The following is a 21,956-nucleotide window of genomic DNA, read 5'->3' as shown; positions in this document are numbered from 1 at the left end:
ATAAGATGGACAGATGTAGAAGATGAATGTAGAACTGTTTCCCAAAACTTGTTTTCTGTACAAAAATATTACACTGTAGAATAGATTACACTAAACAGTTATGAGATTCATGATAGAAAATATCAAATAGCTGAATAGAAACCGATTAAAATATTAAGATATTCTCTAATATAATATAAATAATAAAATTGTTTGTGAAATCCTCTAGACTATAGTGAGATGATTCACTTCGAAGGTTATTAATCATGAATACATAGGTACCGTAATTTAATTTCATATTAATCATAAATATTTGCAACCACACAAATTAAAGATTAAATATCTAAAAAAGAAACTGTTTGAAAACAAAATATGGGAGGTTTTTCTGATACAATAAACAGACAATACTCATATTATAAATCAAAAAATTTGTATTGACATGAATTATTCAGGATTTCAGATGATCTAAAAGAAATAAAAGCAGAAATTGAGACGTTATTGTTCAAAAGCTCTTAGAAACCGATTGAAAATATAAAAACTTGACCCCTGACCGCTTATGTATGTTGGAGAGTTGGTCAAGATGAAGACTTATCTATCAAAGCAAATACTTTGTTTGTACTGACTGTATTCACTCTAGATTGGTAATGGATTGCTTTGATAACTTGTGATATTTACAGAATTCTCTATGATATAGAATCATTCTAGTTTTCGTTTCAACTCGTGCGGGAAAATGATCACACTGCGAATCCATATTATTTTTCTGCTTCTATATAAATAGTAAAATTTATAAACTCTTGGATTCATATATTATATATCCACGAATAAGATCTTTTAGACTTTGACCGAAGCCCAAGTTAGTATTATTTATTTTCATTACAGTAAAATTAAATTACAGTGATTATCTCTATTTAAACCAGTAACAGAGATGTTGTATAATTATCTTGTTTTGTTAGGGCTAATCTTAAAAAGAAAGACTTGATTAACTTGAAATTTTGCATGAAGATGGATAGACATAAGCTTATTTTTATTGCTATTCCTATTATTGAGTTAATTTTAATCTAATAATTGAATAAATTCATTTAATTTGTGTTTAGCTATAAAATACGAAACTATAAATGCCCAGGATTTTTTCTAAGTGACTCCGTAGCTTTTTTGGTAGCGAGCACGGTTGATGGATCAAAGGTTGTGGGTTCCAGACATACTAGTAGTTCTGTGAACAGTAGACCTCACGCAGTATTCTCATCCACAAGTACCTGATTGAAACTATAGACCTTATGGAAATACAGTAATAGACTATCTTCTCCACACAGTGTGTAATCACTTGTCAGCTGATTTATGATGAATAATGCTATAGTATGATTTTTAATCTAATATTGGCGTATGAAGGAGGCTCCTTTTTCCTTTTATATTATCCTTGAAATGCAAAATTTCCAAAATCCTTGTATATACGTCGACGCGCAATTAAAAAAGGAACATACTTGTAAAATTTCATGAAAAAATATTACCGCGTTTCGCCGTAAATGCGCAACATAAAAACATTTAAACATTCTAACATTTAAACATTTAAACATTCAAACATTCAAATATCCAAACATTCAAACATTCAAACATTTAAACATTAAGAGAAATGCCAAACCGTCGACTTGAATCTTAGACCTTACTTCGCTCGGTCAATGAATCTCATTTTTTCTTGCTGGAAATTTTCAACTCCAGATTATCCACGTAATTTTGAACAAAATAATAGATAATTATCTTTTTTCTCTCATGTTTCTCACCCCCAGTGCAAAGCACGGGTCACATGCTAGTCTAGAATAATCACGATTTCTCTCATTTTTCAGGTCTTCAGCCTCACCTGCTGGTCACATTTCTGAACTAGCCTCACCTGGGGAATTTCCACCGCCATTGGAAACTTCACATGAAAACAAATTGAAGGAGCATCATGTCGATTCTCACACAATAGTTGATGTAAGTTTATGTAGGAATCAATTAAATATTTTGGAAGTTTTCAAAGTTCACAAAAGCCATCAAAACTTTGAATGAGCTAATCAGATTTTGTAGTGCATATATTATGCGATATTTCGTATTTCAATAATCCAATACCGTATTAAAAAATCCTGAACTATATATTGATAGTTCATCGTCTAAACTTAATCCTGAACTGAAAAAAGTTATGACCAATACTGCAATAGAAGACAAAATTTGCAAACGGCTTCACCTCTCTAGACTTTGCCGACTTGCTAAATTATAAAGAGCCCTCTTTTCTTCCTATTTCTTCTCATTTACCTCCTCCTTGTTTTCTTCTTCCTCTTCCTCTTTCTCATCTTCTCATTCTTCCAAGATTCCTTCTTCTCCTTCTTTCACCGCCACCTGTCTCTCTCCTTGTATATATTTTATATATTTTTTTCTGAATTTGACTTGTTTAATCTAGTAATTATTTAGCGTTGTATTGGAGGGTTGAGTGTAAGAGAGGGCCGGCTACGCCCTAACTCCGCCCTCCTAGGTAAAAATAAAGGCAGCAATTCTATTCTATTCCTTCTCTTTCTCCTTCTTTATCTTTCCTCCTCCTCATCCTAGTTACTTTCATTTCTCCTTCTTCATCCCTTCTCATTTTTTTTTATTTGATCTTCTTTTTCTCATTCTCATGGTTTATTTCTGTCACCTTGAACCTCAACCTCCAAAGAGGTAGGTGTGCCTGCTGCATCATCCTTTGATTATTGTGATTCTTTGTTAGGCTTGTTTCACACTAACAAGGTTCCATACGGTTCTGTTAATTTTCTGTTCGTGGCCTAAAACGAATCATACTTTCATACATGCCAGGTCCTCACACGGTCCTTATAAGGTTATTTATTTTCTCCTCAAACATAATATGAGGTATTTTAATTTTTACAAATTCTGTAGATTGGTGGCAGCAGCATAATGAATTGACAATATGATTTTGACATTGAAGATTTTGGAAGAGATCATTTTTTATCATCTTGCTATCAGGTTAAAACAGAAACCGAACCTACAGTAACTATATATAATCAGGTTATATAGTTACTGTAATCTTAAAGAAACGGAAGCTAAACCAAGCGGGTGTGAAATACTTTATTTTTGTTTGCTGTTCCCTATCAACAAATTCAAATCTGATGGACCCTATTTGTGTCGAGGGGAAGTTCGGTATTGTGCGGTTTCTATTCGGTACCGAATTACCATTTCACACTTAGCGGAATCGATAGAAAGCGAACCGAACAAACCGTATGTGAAATTAGCCATATCTATATAAATAAAAATCGAGCCTCAAATTTTGACATTCAATAACTTTTTTATGTGTGCAGCGAATTTGATGATTTTTTTTAGTCGTGTTGGTTATGTTCAGGACCAGATTTATGACCTATCAAATTTATAATTCGACTTCAGGACTCTTTCCTACGGTCCTTCAAAGTTTTCATGTAATCCTTAAGGTAGACGCACACAGATTGTCATCGGACGGACGGCACGCATCGGACGGATCGGATGATTAGATTTGATGCATTGTTTTCAATAATTGTAGTGCGCATACCTATACGGATGCGGAAATTGAAAACAATGCATCAAATCTAATCATCCGATCCGTCCGATGCGTGCCGTCAATACCTACTATTACTTCAGGCCCCACAACTGATCTCTAATAAACTATGACGTCATCACATGTAGATCATCGATGATCTACTGGCGGTAAGCAAGCGAAATAAGAGCGCTGATGCTTGTTATCACATCTCATATGGTAATCAACAAAATTGGAATTACAAATTCAATTTTCACGGTCTTCCATTTCAATGAATATGGTTTGTTTATCATTCTTCTAATATTCGTTTGTAAAAAGTAATAATGAATTTGGGGTTTTAAATCATGGGATACTGTTGTGTACATATAATTGTCGCGGAAATTATAACAAGACTCCAAAAGTTTCCGTACGGTATTTTCTTTTTCGAAAGATGAAACTTTGAACGAAAATGGATACGAGCGATGAGAAGAAAGAACTTCAATTCTACAAAACAACGGTTTACATGAAGTGTGGAAGAGCAGTGTAAATAAAGTGTGAGTGGAAAATTTAATTGAAGTGTGAAAGAACAGTGTAAATAAAATGTGAAATAACAGTGTAATGAGAGTGTGGAAGAACAGTGTAATAAAGTGTGTGAAAGAACTTTTTAACTAATAAATTAAAAAGTAAAAGCCAAGTGTTGGAACTGTCCATAACATCCTTATATTAAAGGTTTCACCTAACTGGAAAACATTCTCCTGATGGATTTCTTTGTACCACAGATTTATTGTGTTCAAGTTTGGGGGAGCCTATTTCCTAAAAAAAGAGTTATATCTAATTTGGTTTATCTTTGATTTACCTCTCCTTTGATTCTGATACAGGTTATCATTGAGTATTTTTGGTTGAGATGAATTTATCTATAGCTCTATCACTAAATCGAGTAAGCCTATGTCTATCAAGCTGAAAGTATGTAAAAATTATTGCATTTGTGGAATAAAGTGTTTTTATTTCAATAAAATATATATTTAATAAAATACAGATTTCTTTAATCTGAAATTTATGTAGTATTCCATCCAATAAAAAATTGATACAGTAACAAAAGTTACATTGATAAGCTAGTATAAACTACTACGATCTAGGAAGAATCAATCTACATGTTATGACGTCATTAATTAGTTGTGAGGCCTGTAGTAATAGTAGGTATTGGTGCCGTCCGTCCGATGACGATCTGTGTGCGCCCACCTTTATGGGACAAGATTTGTGAGCTGGCCACACACAGAAATAAAAATCAGCTGCTTTAATCGCATTGCGTCATCCAACAGCCGTCGGTAGATCTGTTTTTCTATTTTCTTTCTACTGATTCACAAAATTTTAATTCTAATAATAATGCCGCGGTACAAACTTTAGACCAGATATAGAATCTATATCTTCTATATATAGAAGGAATCTATACCTTCTATGTATCTGGTCTAAGGTACGAACGACGTCGTAGAACTCGAAAGGTACTACCGTAAGGTCTAAGGTACGTACGAACGAGGTCGTAGAACTCGAAATGCTGCACATTTAGAAAATGCACATGAAAATCAGCTGCAAGGAGATATACCATTCAATTTCCCTGCAAGCTTCATTCAACTGTATCTAAAAATAGGTACAAACTGCTGCACAACTAACTATGCACATAGGAATTCCATATTGAGATATACTGTAAATGTAAATACTGATTGTTGGATAATTTTCATAAAAATATAGTGCACCAGATTAAGCTAAGGCTATATAAGCACACCTGAGGAGGCGCGGCTTGGTGATACAAAGTGTTGATCTTATGGAGATTGCCTTATCACACCGTTCCACGCCATGCCCGATTCAGTGTGTGTGAGCTCTTCCACTCAAACCAATAAGCAAGAATCACCTGGATGCAAAATGCCGCATCGCGCCTCCTCAGGTGTGCATCCAGCTAAAGTTTGTCATGAGATGCATCAACTATTTGGCGGTACGAAGTTCGCCGGGCCAACTAGTCAATGAATTAAAATAAACAGATCTTAAGGAGTGAAAATTGAGAATTTTAAAAAATGAATGAGGTGCTGGATGCTGGCACAAAAGGATTTACGGGGAATCACAGTTTCCTACTTCTCGGGGGGAATTTTCGATTTATTTCTAGAACTATTTATTTCTTTTTTTGGAGATTATGAATATAAGATTCTGATTTATATCAGAAAAGATAGGCCTCTTCAGTTTCGACAAATCATGTTATTCAGAATTGTATTAGATATTTAGGCTAAAACAATTGATTTTCTTAGTTTTATTCTAATATTATGAATTAATGCTCTTATTGTATGCAGGACAATGGAGTTAGTCCCAGCCCTGGACAACACTTGGACTGTCAGGCTGACTCGAGCTACATTCAACAACAGACTTCGCTCATCACAAAACTTCTCAACGATGGAGAAACAGCTGCACTAAAGCAGACCGATTCGTCAACAGCTGATGAAACCATTCTGGTGCTGGGCAAAGCAGGCAGTGGCAAGACCAGTTTGGTGCAGTTTCTGACCGCAAATCCCAAACTGCAGTCGAAGAAGGTGCGCTCAGACACCGGCGAATACATAATCGAAGATGGAGAGAAGATTGGAACATCAGTGACTGAGTCGTTCACACTCTACCCTGAGTTTGTCAACTACAATGCAACAATCAACTTCTGTGACTCACCAGGTTTCCACGACTCCAGAAGTTCGGCACATGAAATTGTCTCCATGGATATCATGAAATCAGTAACTAGAAAATTCAAGAAGGCGAAGATCCTAGTCCTGGAAAACTACAGCTCCCTACAGCAAAGCCTCTATAAGGATACTTTTGTGAACACTCTTCGTCATTTGAATGATTTCTTGGTTGATATTGACAGATATAAAGATCATATTGCACTGATTGCAACTAAGATACCTCTGACTTATATCACAACTGATGACATTAATGTTGTTTCTGGAATTGTAACTGAAGAAATGCACATTGAGAGCATAATGGACTACTTGAATCAGACAGGAACATCTCTAGAAGAAAAGATTGGTCAGAAAATAGAAAAAAGTAAGCGTGATTTCTATGAGAAAGTGATAAAGCTGTTGCGAAGTCTCCAAGCTAGAGACGAGAATGGAAAAGCAACTAGAATCAGTGTGTTTCGACGCCCATACAAGTCTGGAACCCTTATGAACATGCCATTGCTTGACAAGAACAAGGAATCACTCACAAAAACTATCATCAACTTGAATGCTGTTGAGGTGAACAAGAATGACTTCGATTTCACACTGTCCAATGAAGCAAAAGTTTATCTAGATTGTCTTTTAAAACTTACAAGTGAAAACTTAAAACTTAAAGTCAATGAACTGTCTTTCAAACTGAATGAATTTGTTATTAAAAAAACTCAGAACTACACAAGTTTCCATCAGTTACTCTTAGACATGGAACCATTTTTAATTGCTCTGAAGCAGCTGTTACAAAACCTTGATGAGACTAAAAACTACCATGAGTTTTTTTGGAAGATCGTGAGTTTCATTTCTGAACAGAGAATATCATCACAGATCAACTACAACGAACAGATGGACCTACGTGTAGTTGAGAAATATGAGGAGATGCTGATGAAATTTGTCGACACAGATTTGGTGATCAATCCAAAAACATGGACACTTGCCATTGGACAAGTGAAGAATTATGCAGAGGATGAGGTGCTATGGTACAAGTACCTCAACTACTTCATCAGTGGACCATTAAGCTATAAGATGCAGAAAAACAAGACAGAAATCCGCTCAACAATTTTCCACGAGGGCTCCATAGTGAAAAATGCATTGATGAATCTATTTGTGGACATGACTGGGAGTTTGAAACGGTTCATTGATGCACAAGGTGACACCAAGAAAATGGCAGAGCTTGAGAGCATCACAAACACATTATTGAAGCCGAGTAATATTACCTGTGATGCAAATGGGAGACTTATAGTTAAGGGTTTCCGAATTCGTTTGGCAGAGATCAATTCTGGAGATTTGGTTCGATCTCACTGCAACAATGTCACTGTGAAAGAGGTCGCTCTCTTAGCTGTTGACACTGTTTACCTGGATGAGGACACTGCTGACATTTTTAGAGGATTGAATATGTTTGTAGCCGCCCCAAAATGGGAAGTGATTGGTCAGAGGAGGATACAGATCAGTGGTCAGAATGGAGCTCAACATTCTCATGACAAACTCTGGGTGGATGATAGCAGAGATGGAAGACCAGGGCTGCCAGGAGGCAATGGAGGCAGCTTTTTTGGAATTGGTTTGCAGTTTGTGAACGGTGAAAATCTGCTGATTGAGTCGAATGGTGGCAGAGGAGGGCCAGGTGCTGATGGTAGAAAGGGAGAGAGAGGTCTTCCTGGGAGGAGTGTGCAAGAAAAATTGAAATTGGGATATAATAGCATTAGATATACATTTGATAGAGGAATACAGTCTATTGATTTGAATAAAAGCTTATCAGGTGTTCATGGTGATTCACCCATGAAATTTCTTTGTATCAAATATCCTTGTGAGGATTCTCATATAGAAGTTGAAGTAACTACAGAAGATGGTGACTGTGGATATAGTGGGGGGGCTGGAGGTATAGGTGGAGAAGGAGGAATTGGAGGTCAGCCAGGAGATCAACAGCTGATCGAGTTGAGTGACTCATCTCAAATTGGAATGCAGAATCGAAAAGGTAACATGGGTGCACGCGGCAATATGGGACAAACAGGAGACCGTGGTATGGATGGCTCTGGAGTTATTTGTGTACAAGTGAAAAGGACCAATTATAAGAAAGAATTCTACTCCAAATGCAAATTAACAAACATTACATCGCCAGCATGCAATACCTGCCATCAACTAGAAGTTGAAGATGCTGAACGATATACAACAACAGGAATTGAGCAGCCAATGCCGAAGCAGTCTCCTGATTTCACTTACTACCTACTTGACTACTCAGTTTTGCTGGCCACACACTCGAAACACACCGTTTTCAATAACATTATCACTCACTTTCGAGAAGCCATTCAAAGGAAATTCTCTTACAGTCTAAATGAGTTGGGATTGTTGTTTTTCAAAGGAGACGTCAACGGAAAGTCTTGAAGAAAGTAAGGTGTAGAATGTACTACAAGTAAACTAGTTTTTAGTTTGGGTGGATCAATGTATTTTATAATTGAATTAAACATTCTGTTGGTACCAAATCAAAATTCAATATATTGATCGAGAATGATACATGATTATATTTATAATTTATTCCAATAAATATGCTTGAAAAGTTGCTTGTGTATGTGCCCTTTTTCCAAAGACAAATTTATTCTGTACAAATTTGGGTTTTCTAAACTGGAAAACACATGTTATTCAATGCTAAATGCTGTATTTCTCTTAAATTAGAAGAGTTATATACATATATAAAAAAATTCAATCATTTTATTAAAAGTCATCTTTCAAGCACTCATAAAAAACATCCAATTCTTTTTTACACAGGCCTACTTGGTGGAATTGATTATTTCAAGTTTCATAACATTTTATTAATGCAAGTATCATTTCACTGTTATCATTTTAATGAGGATTCTAGATTTAATTTTACTGCAATAATTAGACTAATATCAGGGCACCGAGCTTCGCTCGTTATTTTTATTTATTGATGAACAGAACCATAGCCACCTCTAATACAAGGCCTCGGCCTACGATATTGCAACGTCGCAGTGTAGGCCTAGAATCTAATACATGATTGGTGAAAAAGATTTAAAAAAATACCAGCTGATCTTTTTCACCAATCATGTATTAGATTCTAGGCCTACACTGCGACGTTGCAATATCGTAGGCCGCGGCCTTGTATTAGAAGTGGCTATGACAGAACACAATTCTCTAAAATGATCGTGTTTATATTTCACAGCTGGCTATATGTCATCTTATGAATTTCGGAGATGCGATATTTTGATTTTTCACACACTCGCTCACTCACTTTTTTACTATCCACAGCTGTTTCAGCCAAGGATGAATTATCCTTTTAATGTCGTTCAGCAAGTTTTCCCAAGGATAACCTAGTGCAATCGAATTTTTATATCAAACCTACTATGTTCCAAATTTCGTGAAAATCGTTAGAGCTGTTTTCGAGATCCGTTGAACATAAATAACCAGATATAAATATAAATAACCAGATAAATAAACAGATATAAAAATACGGAAATTGCTCGTTCAATAATTATAATGGGATAGGTACAACCTATGATATTACTTGAACTAAAGCATAGCCACCTCTAATACAAGGCCCCGGCCTACGATATTGCAACGTCGCAGCGCAGGCCTAGAATCTAATACATGATTGGTGAAGAAGATCAGCTGTTATTTTTAAAAATCTTTTTCACCAATCATGTATTAGATTCTAGGCCTAAGCTGCGACGTTGCAATATCGTAGGCCGGGGCCTTGTATTAGAGGTGGCTATGACTAAAGTCTCTTAACCTTCTATTCAATTGATTTAAGATTATATATTTACAAAGACAACTCTCCAAAAGAATTTGAAGCCCATTTGATGATGAGGGGATGAACGATAATACAGTACAAACGTTCCTATCTGTGATGATTTCATGAATGGAGACGTGATGAACCTTGACATGATAGCTTAAATGAACCTTGAGAACGAGTAGCTGACATAAAATGAGATAACGATGAAACCTGAATTACCTCTTGAATCTATACTAAGAATTTACTTGTTACTTACTATTGTCTTGTTAATATGATTTTATTAATATTTTATTTTATTTTTATCAATAATTCATATTTTATTGTATTAATATTTTTTAAATATTATTTTTCTTACCTTTATTGATAAAATGTTCGAATATCCTATTATTTGTGTCAACTTTGAGTTCAATATTTTCAACAAACCATCTTTCCCCACCTGGTGTCTGTAAAAATAGAAATTTAAATTTCAGTCTGCAAGAACAATTGAGAACATTATTTTTCATGAGATAGAATGAATATAATATGGTTCGAAATATTAAGATACCATACATCAACAAAATGTATATTATATAATGTGAAATGTGATGTTTTTTTGTATTTTTTTTTTTTTTTTGAAAATGAAAATGTTTATTGGCAGAAATATAAAATTACAACATCTTAGAAAATACATAATAAAAGCAATACAAATTTTACAACATGAGTAAATACTATTACAAAATAAAATGCAATGCCAATTGAGTATTTGCATCTCGAGGTACTAAACCTGTTTGAGATGGTGATATAAAATTGATTACAAAACTATAGCGCTAAAATGTAGTTACTGAATTTGTCCCACAATTTTTATAAGTTTTTAAGTACAAGAAATTCCACTATTCATTTGATTTCACATTTATTTAATTCACTAATTCTAGTAGAAATTCTAATAGTTTCCTAATTTCAATTCCAAAATTAAATTCCATAAAATTGTTTTTTTTCTTTATTAGTGCTACTCTTGAATATAAATGAAAATAGAAATCTAAATAGGCTACCCGCCTTTTTAAAATTGTTTAGTTATTATAACATGTTTCACTTGGTAATGGCATCATATAGTCGAAACGTTGTGACTAAACAATTTTTAAATGGGTACTTGTATTATTCTATTTATATTTGAATTTTATAATTTAATAATCCACATTGCATTGACAAATTTCGAATAAATAGTTCCAATATAATCAATAATTGAATTTATTTAGATATTACTGTAGATGAATATTGCTACGGTACCTTACATGCAAAAAATGGTCAATCTTGTACGGTACATCACCTTTTGGAATTCGAAACTGAGAGTGAAATCTCGCTGCCACCTCAGGGAAATTTTACTATTGTCTTCATTACAGAATCCATAGATTGTTGTCTGAGAATCGTCAGGAACATACTGATCTCTCTCCTTTGAACAATGAAAAAACAAAAATTTTGTTTCTAAATTAGCGTTTAGAAGTCTATACTTCGATACTACTACCAATATCCTATACAATACCATAGAGAAACAATAGCGTAAGTAGATATCCCATGGTATAGGACGTTTATGTCACAACTTTTACTGTTATCTCAAGCCGATAATCCACGTAGTTCTTTCCCGTGGAGCTGTGTGAAGCTCGTAGTCTCTCATACTGTGTGCCGTTCATACACTCTCACCCCAACAAAACAGTAAAAATCGACAGTAATCGACTTACGCTATCGTTTCTCTATGACAATACTTATTATTATTCATTCAACAGAGACAAAAAACACAATCATAAAATTATTGGGAATGGAAAAACAGGCTTATTTTATAATTATTATGAAACGAATATTACAATAGTCACAATACAAAAAGATTGAGAGAATAATAAATAAATACGGTACAAGGGAAAACTATTGATGGGAGTTACTGATATATTGCAATTATTCAAATGCTAATGAATAAATATTTTTTACGCAGTAGCAAGATGGAGAGCAATAAAAATAATGAAGTTTTATCCAGTGAAAACATTCAAAACTTAGATGAAGAATCACAAGATTTAGACCTAACCTTAAACAATGACTCAAACGATAGTGTAGCTGTAAGTGAAAACGTTTCAAATGTAACAAGTCATGAGAAAGTAGTAGAAATATCAAATGAAACAAGTATGGTAGGAGCTAAAAATGATACAAATCTTATAGCATTCCTAACACAAAGATTTGATAATTTGAAACATGAGCAAAATGCTAGATTTGATGAGCAAAATGCTAGATTTGATGAGCAAAATGCTAGATTTGATGAGCAAAATGCTAGATTTGATGAGCAAAATGCTAGATTTGATGAGCAAAATGCTAGATTTGATGAGCAAAATGCTAGATTTGATGAGCAAAATGCTAGATTTGATGAGCAAAATGCTAGATTTGATGAGCAAAATGCTAGATTTGATGAGCAAAATGCTAGATTTGATGAGCAAAATGCTAGATTTGATGAGCAAAATGCTAGATTTGATGAGCAAAATGCTAGATTTGATGAGCAAAATGCTAGATTTGATGAGCAAAATGCTAGATTTGATGAGCAAAATGCTAGATTTGATGAGCAAAATGCTAGATTTGATGAGCAAAATGCTAGATTTGATGAGCAAAATGCTAGATTTGATGAGCAAAATGCTAGATTTGATGAGCAAAATGCTAGATTTGATGAGCAAAATGCTAGATTTGATGAGCAAAATGCTAGATTTGATGAGCAAAATGCTAGATTTGATGAGCAAAATGCTAGATTTGATGAGCAAAATGCTAGATTTGATGAGCAAAATGCTAGATTTGATGAGCAAAATGCTAAGTTTAATGCTAGGTTTGATGATATGAAGCAAGAATTTGCTAGCATAAGACTAGATCAGGTTAGTACAAAGCGGGAAATAAAAGAGATAAATGATACATTAAGTAAAAATCACAAAGAAATAGGTCATCTACAGCAGAAAACTAATGATCTTGAAACATCAATGTTAGATGTAGAAACATCAATGCAAAACAAAATCATTCAAGTTTCTGATAGGGTCAGTGAGGTTAATGAAAGAGTAAATAAAAATAAGATCATAGTTGAGCAACAAAATATGACACAAAATGCTATCAATGCAGAAAATAATGAAAGTATTAAGCATGTTGAAAAAGAGGTTGTAGAATTAAACGAAAAAGTAGACAAGGAAATCAAGGTATTATCCTCTTTGAAAATAGATTGTCAAGAAAATACAGCTGCTATAACTGAGGTTAGAAAAAACATAAATAAAATTAACATGTCAACAAAACCGATGTGTAATCATACTGGTAACAATAGTAATTTCGATAGGTTTGAATTCCAAATGCAAATTGACAAAAAGAATCCAATGCATTTCTTAGTAAACTTGACCGAGTATCTTGAGAGAAATGAAATCACAAACTGGATCAAAATTAAGGGTATTTTGGAAAACAATTTTAATTCAAATTTTGCTCATCGTGATTGGTGGATTTTCATCCGTTTTGATATAAATAACTTTGAAGAATTTAAAGAGAAATTCATTGCTAGAATGTGGTCAGACAACATTCAGTCATCTGCTAGAGATGATTTGAGATTTGGAAAATATAAGCCAAACTTATCTAAGAATCTTACTGAGTATTATATTTCTCGTTTCAACATTGCTAAGAATCTAATTCCAGCCTTAGATAAAGATACTATTTTCAAGTTTTTGAAAGGTCATTTTGATGAAACCATATCTACAGCTGCTATTATTCGTAACATTAAGACTAGTGATGAGTTTATTTGTTTGTTGAATGAGTTTGACAATACTGACACTTACAAAGTAAACAGACAAATGCCCCGTGATCATAACAATGCTCAAGCTGGAAGTCAAAATAAAACAATAAGTTTTCATCAGAGTGAACATAGGGATGATAGAAATAGGTCTCAGAATTCAAATGGTGTGATGTTTCATGATAATAATAAGCAGTATCAAGGAGGTAGGAATTATTTCCAAAATCGACGGTACCAAAATGGACCAAACAATAATGGTCATAGAGATCAAAATTTTCAGCATAATTTCAGAGATAATAGAAATCATCAACTTGTGAATTCAAATCAATCAAATCCAAATCGACCAGCTAACAACTACCAGTTAGATTTCAGCCTCCCACCGCCAGGTTATATGCCTGCTCAAACTTCAAATCAGACAAATGCAAATCGTCCAAGACATAATGCTCCTTTAAACTAATAATGGGACGACGAAACGACAGCCCTGCTCTCCCAGTTAAGGAAAGGTCAAATTTTGATATAACTGTAGACATGAATAAAATAAATTTTGAAACTGAAACTTCAAACAGGTTTGAAGTAAGAAAGCCAGAATTAATCAGTCAAATTCATGTGCAAGAAAATAGCTGTAAGAATTTAAGTAATGAAGTAATGCCTAGTTATCAAGAAAGTCATATTAAAGCATCAAGTGTTAATATGGTACATACTCCAGAAATTCAGGTAGATGAAGCTATGAGTAAATCTGAAATTGTTTGTCAAGAAGAACCATACATGATAGGTTGTATTTTTAATGAACTATTGGAGGAACAAGAGAATACTCCACCTACTGGATATGACTTAGCAGAAATAGAAGTACAAATTTTCAATAAGAAATATCAAATGATTATTGACACCGGCTCTGAGGTAAATGTAATTAATGAGAAACTTGTTGATGAAATGAAGAAAAACAATCTCAAGTTGAACTTGGTACCAGCTCCTAATGTAAGTATAGTTGTAGCTACTGGTATGAGACATAAGAAGATAAATAAACAGATTATGTTAGAGGTATTTTTTGGTAAGTTAGAATTGCCAATAGTTTTTCTTATAGTTCAAGATTTAAATGTGGATATTTTGGTGGGTTGTGATTTCTTAAAAGATGCTGGAGCAATTATTGATTTTAATCAAAATATGATATCACTGAAAGATTGTTGTTTTCCATTTATAAAAAAGGATACCTTGAAGTACAATAGACTTTTTCATGTTAACATAGTAAGAGACCAAGAAACGTTTGATACTTTATGGAATCAGCAGATTGATAATTTAAGATTACAGCTAAGCGATGAATCTCCTGAATTGGTAAACAAATTAATTGAAGTATTTGAAAATAACAAAGATATTTTCTCTGATAGTCCTGGATCTGCAAAAGACTATTTATGTCAACTTAAAATGAAAGATGATGTGAAATTAGATAAGAAGAGTTATCCGATTCCATATCAGTATAGAGATCAAGTCAAGAAAGAATTGAAGAAAATGTTAGATCAGAAAATCATTGAACCAGGTAGCTCTGAATATACAAGCCCTATGGTAGTAGTGAAAAAGCCAAACAATGAAATTCGATTATGTTTAGATGGAAGAGAAATAAATAAGTACATAATAAGGGATTTTACAGAAACTGAACCAATAGATAACTTGATCATTCGTTTCAATAAGTGCAACTACATTAGCAGTTTTGATCTCACTCAAGGTTTCAATCAGGTAAAATTAACTGAAGATAGTAAAAAGTATGTAGCTTTCAATGTTTTTGGACAGACTTATCAATATACACATCTACCATTTGGATTGAATATTAGTGGTTCTGAATTTATCAAGTGCTTGTACAAAATGCTAGGTGAAGAGGTTTGTGAGTTTACTATTGCTTATATTGATGATCTTGCCATTTCTAGTATATCTCTTGAACAACATATCAGTCGAATTGAACTATTATTCAATAAGTTGAGGGAAAGTAATTTGAAGTTGAAACTGAATAAATCGAAATTTATTGCAGATAAGATAAAGTATTTGGGTTATATTATCAGTAAAAATGGTATTGAAGCAGATGACTCTAAGCTAAATGCTATTCAGAAATTTCCCATTCCTCAAAATTTGAAACAATTGCAGTCATTCATAGGTCTCTGTAATTTTTACAGAAAGTTTCAGAAAAATTATTCATACTTGACAAATCGTTTTAAGCATCTTCTATGCAAGAAAAATAAATTCATTTGGACTGAAAAAGATAATGATACCTTTCAAGAAATCAAAGATAGGTTCATCGACTGTGTGATCTTGAAACATCCTGATTATAACAAAAATTTCATTTTGGCCACTGATGCCAGTGATGTAGGAATTGCAGCTGAGTTATTTCAGGAAGGTGAAGATAAGGAACACTGTGTCATTGCATATGCTAGCAGAAGCTTAACGAAATCTGAATTAAATTACACAATATGTGAGAAAGAATGTTTAGCTGTATTATTTGGCTTGATGAAACTTCAAAATTATTTTGGTAATCAAAAAATAGTTGTCCGTACAGATCATAAAGCCTTGACCTTTTTAAAAAAATGTAAGATAGGACATGGTCGTTTGGGAAGATGGATTCTTGCATTACAGAATTTTAATATTGAGTGGGAATTTGTAGCAGGAAAGGATAACATTGTGCCAGATATCATTTCTAGAACTGATTATGAAGGTAATTTAGAAAATCGAAATTCAAATGAATTCAAGGTATTGAATATCATTAAGAGTGATAACAAGTTAATCGAGATAGTAAAGAAGATCAAAGAAATTCAAAAAGATGATGTTTGGTTAAAAAATGTAAGAGAAAAGTTGGAGACAGGTAATTTGAATATCAACAAATTTTTTAAAGTAAATGATGATCTTTTGTTCACTAGAAAATCTGGAAAGAATAGTTTTTGGAAAGTTTGTGTGCCTTCAGCACTGTATGAAGAATTGATAGTTGAATTTCATGAAAGATTAGGTCATGTAGGTATATCAAAAACATGCAAATTTATTGAAGAAACTTTTTACATAAAAGATTGTTACAGACTTGTTACCAAAACTATAAGATACTGTAAGTATTGTCAACTTGTAAAGACATCAAATGAAAAGAAATTATTAGAAATGCATACCATAATTTCTGAGAAAAAACATCACAAAGTGTTCATTGATGTTTATGGAGAATTACCAGGTGGCAAGTACAAATGGATGTGCATTATTCATGATGGCTTTACTAAGTTTACAAAGTTGTATCCTATAGTTAAGGCTAACGCTCATAATTTAGTAAAAGTTGTTGAGAAATATGTAAATGAATTTGGTAAATTTGAATATATAATCAGTGATAATGGTACTTGTTTTCAAAGCAGATTGTGGAAAGAATCTATGGAAAGATTAGGTATAAAATATTACTACATTTCAGTTTATCATCCCCAGGCAAATCTTAGTGAAAGACCATTGAAAGAGGTCAATCGCATATTGAGAACTTACGTTCCTGTAAATAAGCATAATATTTGGTACAAGTATATTGATAAGGTTGAATTTGTCATCAACAACAATTTTCATGAATCGACTGGTCACATACCCATGGAGCTTATGATGAATCATAAATTGGCACATCTTGTTTTCAAGTATATCAAATATCCTGTAGAAAATAAGTTTGAACTTGAAGAAGAAAGTATCAGAAACAAACGAATACTGTACAGAATAAAGAATAGAGGTGTCATCAGAAGATTCAAACAGAATATGCATAATAAACCCAAGTATAAATTCAAGGTTGATGATCTAGTTGTAATTCGAAATTACATTTTGTCGAGCAAGCTGAAGAAGTTTTCTGCCAAGCTGTGTCCTAAATATCGTGGACCTTACATAATAAGAGATGATCTCAATAAAGGGTGTTTCAAACTGGAAGAGATAAGTACAGGTAAAATTGTGAGAGTCAATCAATATATGATGAAGAAATACCATCAGAAAGCACACAATGATTAGGAATCCTGTGTTATGCCGGGATTCAGAATAGCATAATCGCTACACAGTGTATGGTAAGAGTCCATAATTGTGTCTTTTTTCTTTCCTGTAGCCTATTTTTCTTGGCCCTTAATCTTTTCAAATTTCGATTCTTTCCTGTCTTTGTGTAATGTTCAGTAAATTTCTTCTATGATGCATATCTTAACCAATCTTGTCCATAGTCATTTAAATTTGTATTTTTCTGAAATAATATTAGAAGTTAAAATAGTAGCTTATTTTCCTAATCTTTAAATTGTTGATAAAACTTAACTTTTCTAAAATCTATCCATTGTAGTGTAAATAATTGTTTGCTTGCGGTATATTTTTTCATCATGTATTACATATTTTAATCATGTCTATTTTTTTTTAGGTATCATATTAGGTAATTAGGTTTTTCAGAGCAATTTTGTCCCATGTTCTCATCTTTCATTGCATATCGTGCCATAAGCCATATGTAATTAGGTTATAGTTTTCTTCTGGGCTTTTAACCCATTTTGCATTTTATTTTTTTTTGCTGTCCAATACTTTGGATTTTTGGTAGACAAGTAGGTGTGATTCTTTTAGAGGTGTGGGCGTGAACCACATACGGCTGGACTCGATTATCTGACCTACTTGTTTGCGATATAAAAACCTTAAGACTGCAACATCAAATGTTTGTAAAACCTTTTGCATACTTTTGTTTTTGTGGTCCGATACTAGAGTCTGCTATCACATTGCCTTACAGACATCTAGGAACTATCCACCCAGTCACAATAGTCAACATTTTTTCCTTCACCAGTTGTTTTTGTGGGAGTGATAGCTCACAATTATAACAAATTAGAGTCATACTTGGAATTTACAAAATTCCATAGTAGTATATTTTATTAAATATACTTCCTCATGAAAGTTCAGTACTGACATGTAGGATAGGCTCTAATTAATCTTTCTCTTCTTTGTATTGTTTTAGGGAATTTATTTACCCAGTTTTCTTTTTCTCTTTTTTGTATTTTTTAGGGAACTTATTTACCCATTATTCATCTTGATCATCTTTGTATTATAATCTTGAAATGTTTGTACTTATTATACAGTCTTTAAATTATAAATTATGTTATTATAATAAATAAACTTCAAATTTGAAAGTATTAATGAATTCTGTAGCCATATATATGTGATGTATTAATGAAAGTTAGCTTGAATAATAATGTTTTATTGAATAAAAACGTTTTGTTATATTATTAATTGAAATAAGTTTTTTGTGATTGATATCTTTTTCAAAATTTTAAAACTGTTTGTTCTATAAATTTTGATATGATTGATTATCGTTTGAAATGGATGCTGGAGTGTATGTAGAATTTTTAGTGGGGTTTGTTGATTAGAATTTTGCTGGTATGTGATTGTTTTTTGAGATGGAAACCCATTATTGCCTAAAGAAGGAATAACAGAGGTTATGACTTAGAGAGGCAGTAATGAGATAATATTTTTGTGTTGATTACTTATGTTGATTGCCATAGATGCAAAATAATGATTAATAATGTTGATTGCCATAGATGCAGATTACTTATGAATATTGTTTGCCTTTGAAGCAAAATATTATTGATGTTTTGAATGGTTTCTTGTTTAATGATTGATAGTAAAGTTTTGTCATGAAATGTAGTTTGTGTTTAGAACATTGAAAAGTCGAAATAAACTATAGTATCCAACAAACGATGATTAATAATATTAAATAATTTGCTTTTTATACAATTTTTGAACAAAATTAAAACTAAATAATTTTGAAACCCTGAATGATAAATCATAAATGTGAAATGAACTTGCTATAAATGAAATGTTATATTAAATGATAATGAAATGCAGATATATTATGAAATGATTGTGAATAGAAGACCAATTGTCTGAAATTATTGAAATATATATTGAAATTAATTTTTGTTGTGATGATCTGATGTTTTTTACAATTTTGATAATGATACAGGGTGTTATGAAATTCTATTTCTATTTTGAAGAATGGATTAAATTTTGATATTTGAACAGTGAATAGATGAAAATGAATTTTTTTTTAAATTTATCATTGATATGTCCATATTTCACAATTTATGTATTGCTGACTGTATAATAAGATGTTAACAAATTTCAATTTCATATATATTTAAAAATAATTTTCATGTGTATTAGATTGTATTGATAGCCTAATCAAGTTTTTCTTTTTAGTTTATAAGCATTTTAAGATAACAGGTACAGCACAGACATTAACATTGAAATAGTTATCATGTGAATCTCGAAATCAGCAACAAGTGAACGCCATGAAGAGTGTTAAGAACATTTGGGTGATTTTCGAACTAGTGTGACATAACTACGCCAATATCTACGCCAATATCTACACCAATAACTACGCCAAAATCTACGCTGATGCCTACACTAATAACTACGCCAATGTCAACGCCAATAACTACGCCAAAATGCCAAAATCTACGCCGATGCCTGTGCTGATGCCAATGCCAAAATCTGCGCCAATGCTGATGCCAATGCCAATAGCTACGCCAATGCCTGCGCCAATGCCAAAATCTGCGCCAATGCTGATGCCAATGCCAATAGCTACGCCAATGCCTGCGCCAATGCTGATGCAAACACCAAAATCAACGCTGATGCCTGCGCCAATGCCAATATCTGCGCCAATGCTGATACCAATGCCTATGCCTGCGCCAATGCTGATGCCAATGCCAAAATCAATGCCGACACCAAAGCATACGCCAATAGCAATGCCAATGCTTATTGCTGACTTTGTATCTCAAACTTCAACACTACTACATTACCTGGAGGTAATTGCCATCCATGTTCACATTCACAACTTTGAATTCAGAATAACAGTCACAGTATCATGAAAGAATTGATTCAAAAATCCTCTCCTAAATTATTCCTGTATGCAGAACTCTAAACCTTGAAAGCTGAAAATATCAAAAAACCAAACCTTACCTAAATTAATCCTCACCTAAATTAATCCTGTATGCAGCGTCTATCTCTTTTCCAAAAAACGAATTACATTGTCATTTCAAGCCTGAAATGTACATTGTATAATTACAAATATGATACAAAATTTACGTGACTCTGTATTGAATTTGGAATGCAGCCGTCTACTACAAGCATGAGGCAATGCTAACTGAGATGTCACCTGTATCGAGTTTGATATGCATCAGTCGACTACAAGTATCAGCCCAACACTACGTGCATCCAGATCAGCCCAACACTAACGTCATCACATTGGAGTCACACTTAACTGAAAATCATACTGAGTGCCTTAACGGACTGTTTTCCAAAATGTGCATCAATAAAATCAACCGCGTCAATAGTGAAAGAAATGAACATTTTTTGATTTATTGAAATTTTATGTGAAAATTAAATGTAACAATTCATCAATTCATTTAAAAAAAAAAAAAAAAAAAATAATAATAATAATAATAATAATAAATTTTTCATTCAACATACTAAATTTTTTTTATGCAATAAAAATTAAATTTTTCTATCTATTAAATTTATGTGCAATTTCAAAAAACTATTCTTTACATATTAAACTTTCTGTTGAGATATTTTCCTTTAAATTATAAAGCTAAATCAAAAGTAATATTGATATTCTATATTTTGAAATATTGTTTGGAAACATATAACAAACGCTATTGATGAATTTTTATAATAATTTTCAATATTATTGGATGACATGTAATGTTTTTCTAGAAAAAATTGTTACTGTTCTCAAATTTAAATTTCAACAATTTTCATTAGGGTCAATGTAATTTTTTTCTTTAAATTTTCAAACAGTAAAATTTTTTATGTCAAGAGGGGGGTATTTGTAATATTACATTTTTTCTCACATTGGAATCGAATCTTCAATTCGAGATCTATGGAACTTTATAGTAAATATCAGAGTCATCAATAGACGGACAAACTTTTCGACGGAGAATTTTTTATCGTAAATGATTGTTGCATTGTTCCATGGTGTCACCGAGGCTTGGTTAGCAAAATTAATAGATAAATAGTTTATTTAAATAGAGAATATATATGAAAAATTAAAATAACAGTTTCAAAATAAAGTTTTATTGAGAACAGATGTAGAATGTGAATTCTAAACTTGTAAGTTATAATTTTTTGGTGACGTGTCTGTAAAATCTATACCGAACAAGGCGTTGGCTCTGTGATTTGTAACTTAGGTTTTTTCCTGTTCTTCCCTCTCTAGAAAAATGGCTGGCTTTGTGTTGT

General features: G+C 32.7%; 1 protein-coding gene across 1 annotated transcript in view; it reads right to left on the bottom strand.

The window, feature by feature from the left end:
* LOC111060639 overlaps positions 1 to 21,956 on the bottom strand; it is a 39,668-nt gene that overhangs the window by 7,432 nt on the left and 10,280 nt on the right. Inside the window, exons 5-6 of the mRNA XM_039424725.1 lie at positions 11,265 to 11,387; positions 10,317 to 10,404 (exon numbers count right to left, since the gene is read on the bottom strand). Coding sequence (XP_039280659.1) covers positions 10,317 to 10,404; positions 11,265 to 11,387 — 211 coding nt within the window. The remainder of the gene's footprint in view (positions 1 to 10,316; positions 10,405 to 11,264; positions 11,388 to 21,956) is intronic.

Source organism: Nilaparvata lugens, chromosome 3, assembly GCF_014356525.2.
Source record: "Nilaparvata lugens isolate BPH chromosome 3, ASM1435652v1, whole genome shotgun sequence".
Lineage (NCBI taxonomy): Eukaryota > Metazoa > Arthropoda > Insecta > Hemiptera > Delphacidae > Nilaparvata > Nilaparvata lugens.
This window is presented reverse-complemented; position numbering and strand designations above follow the sequence as displayed.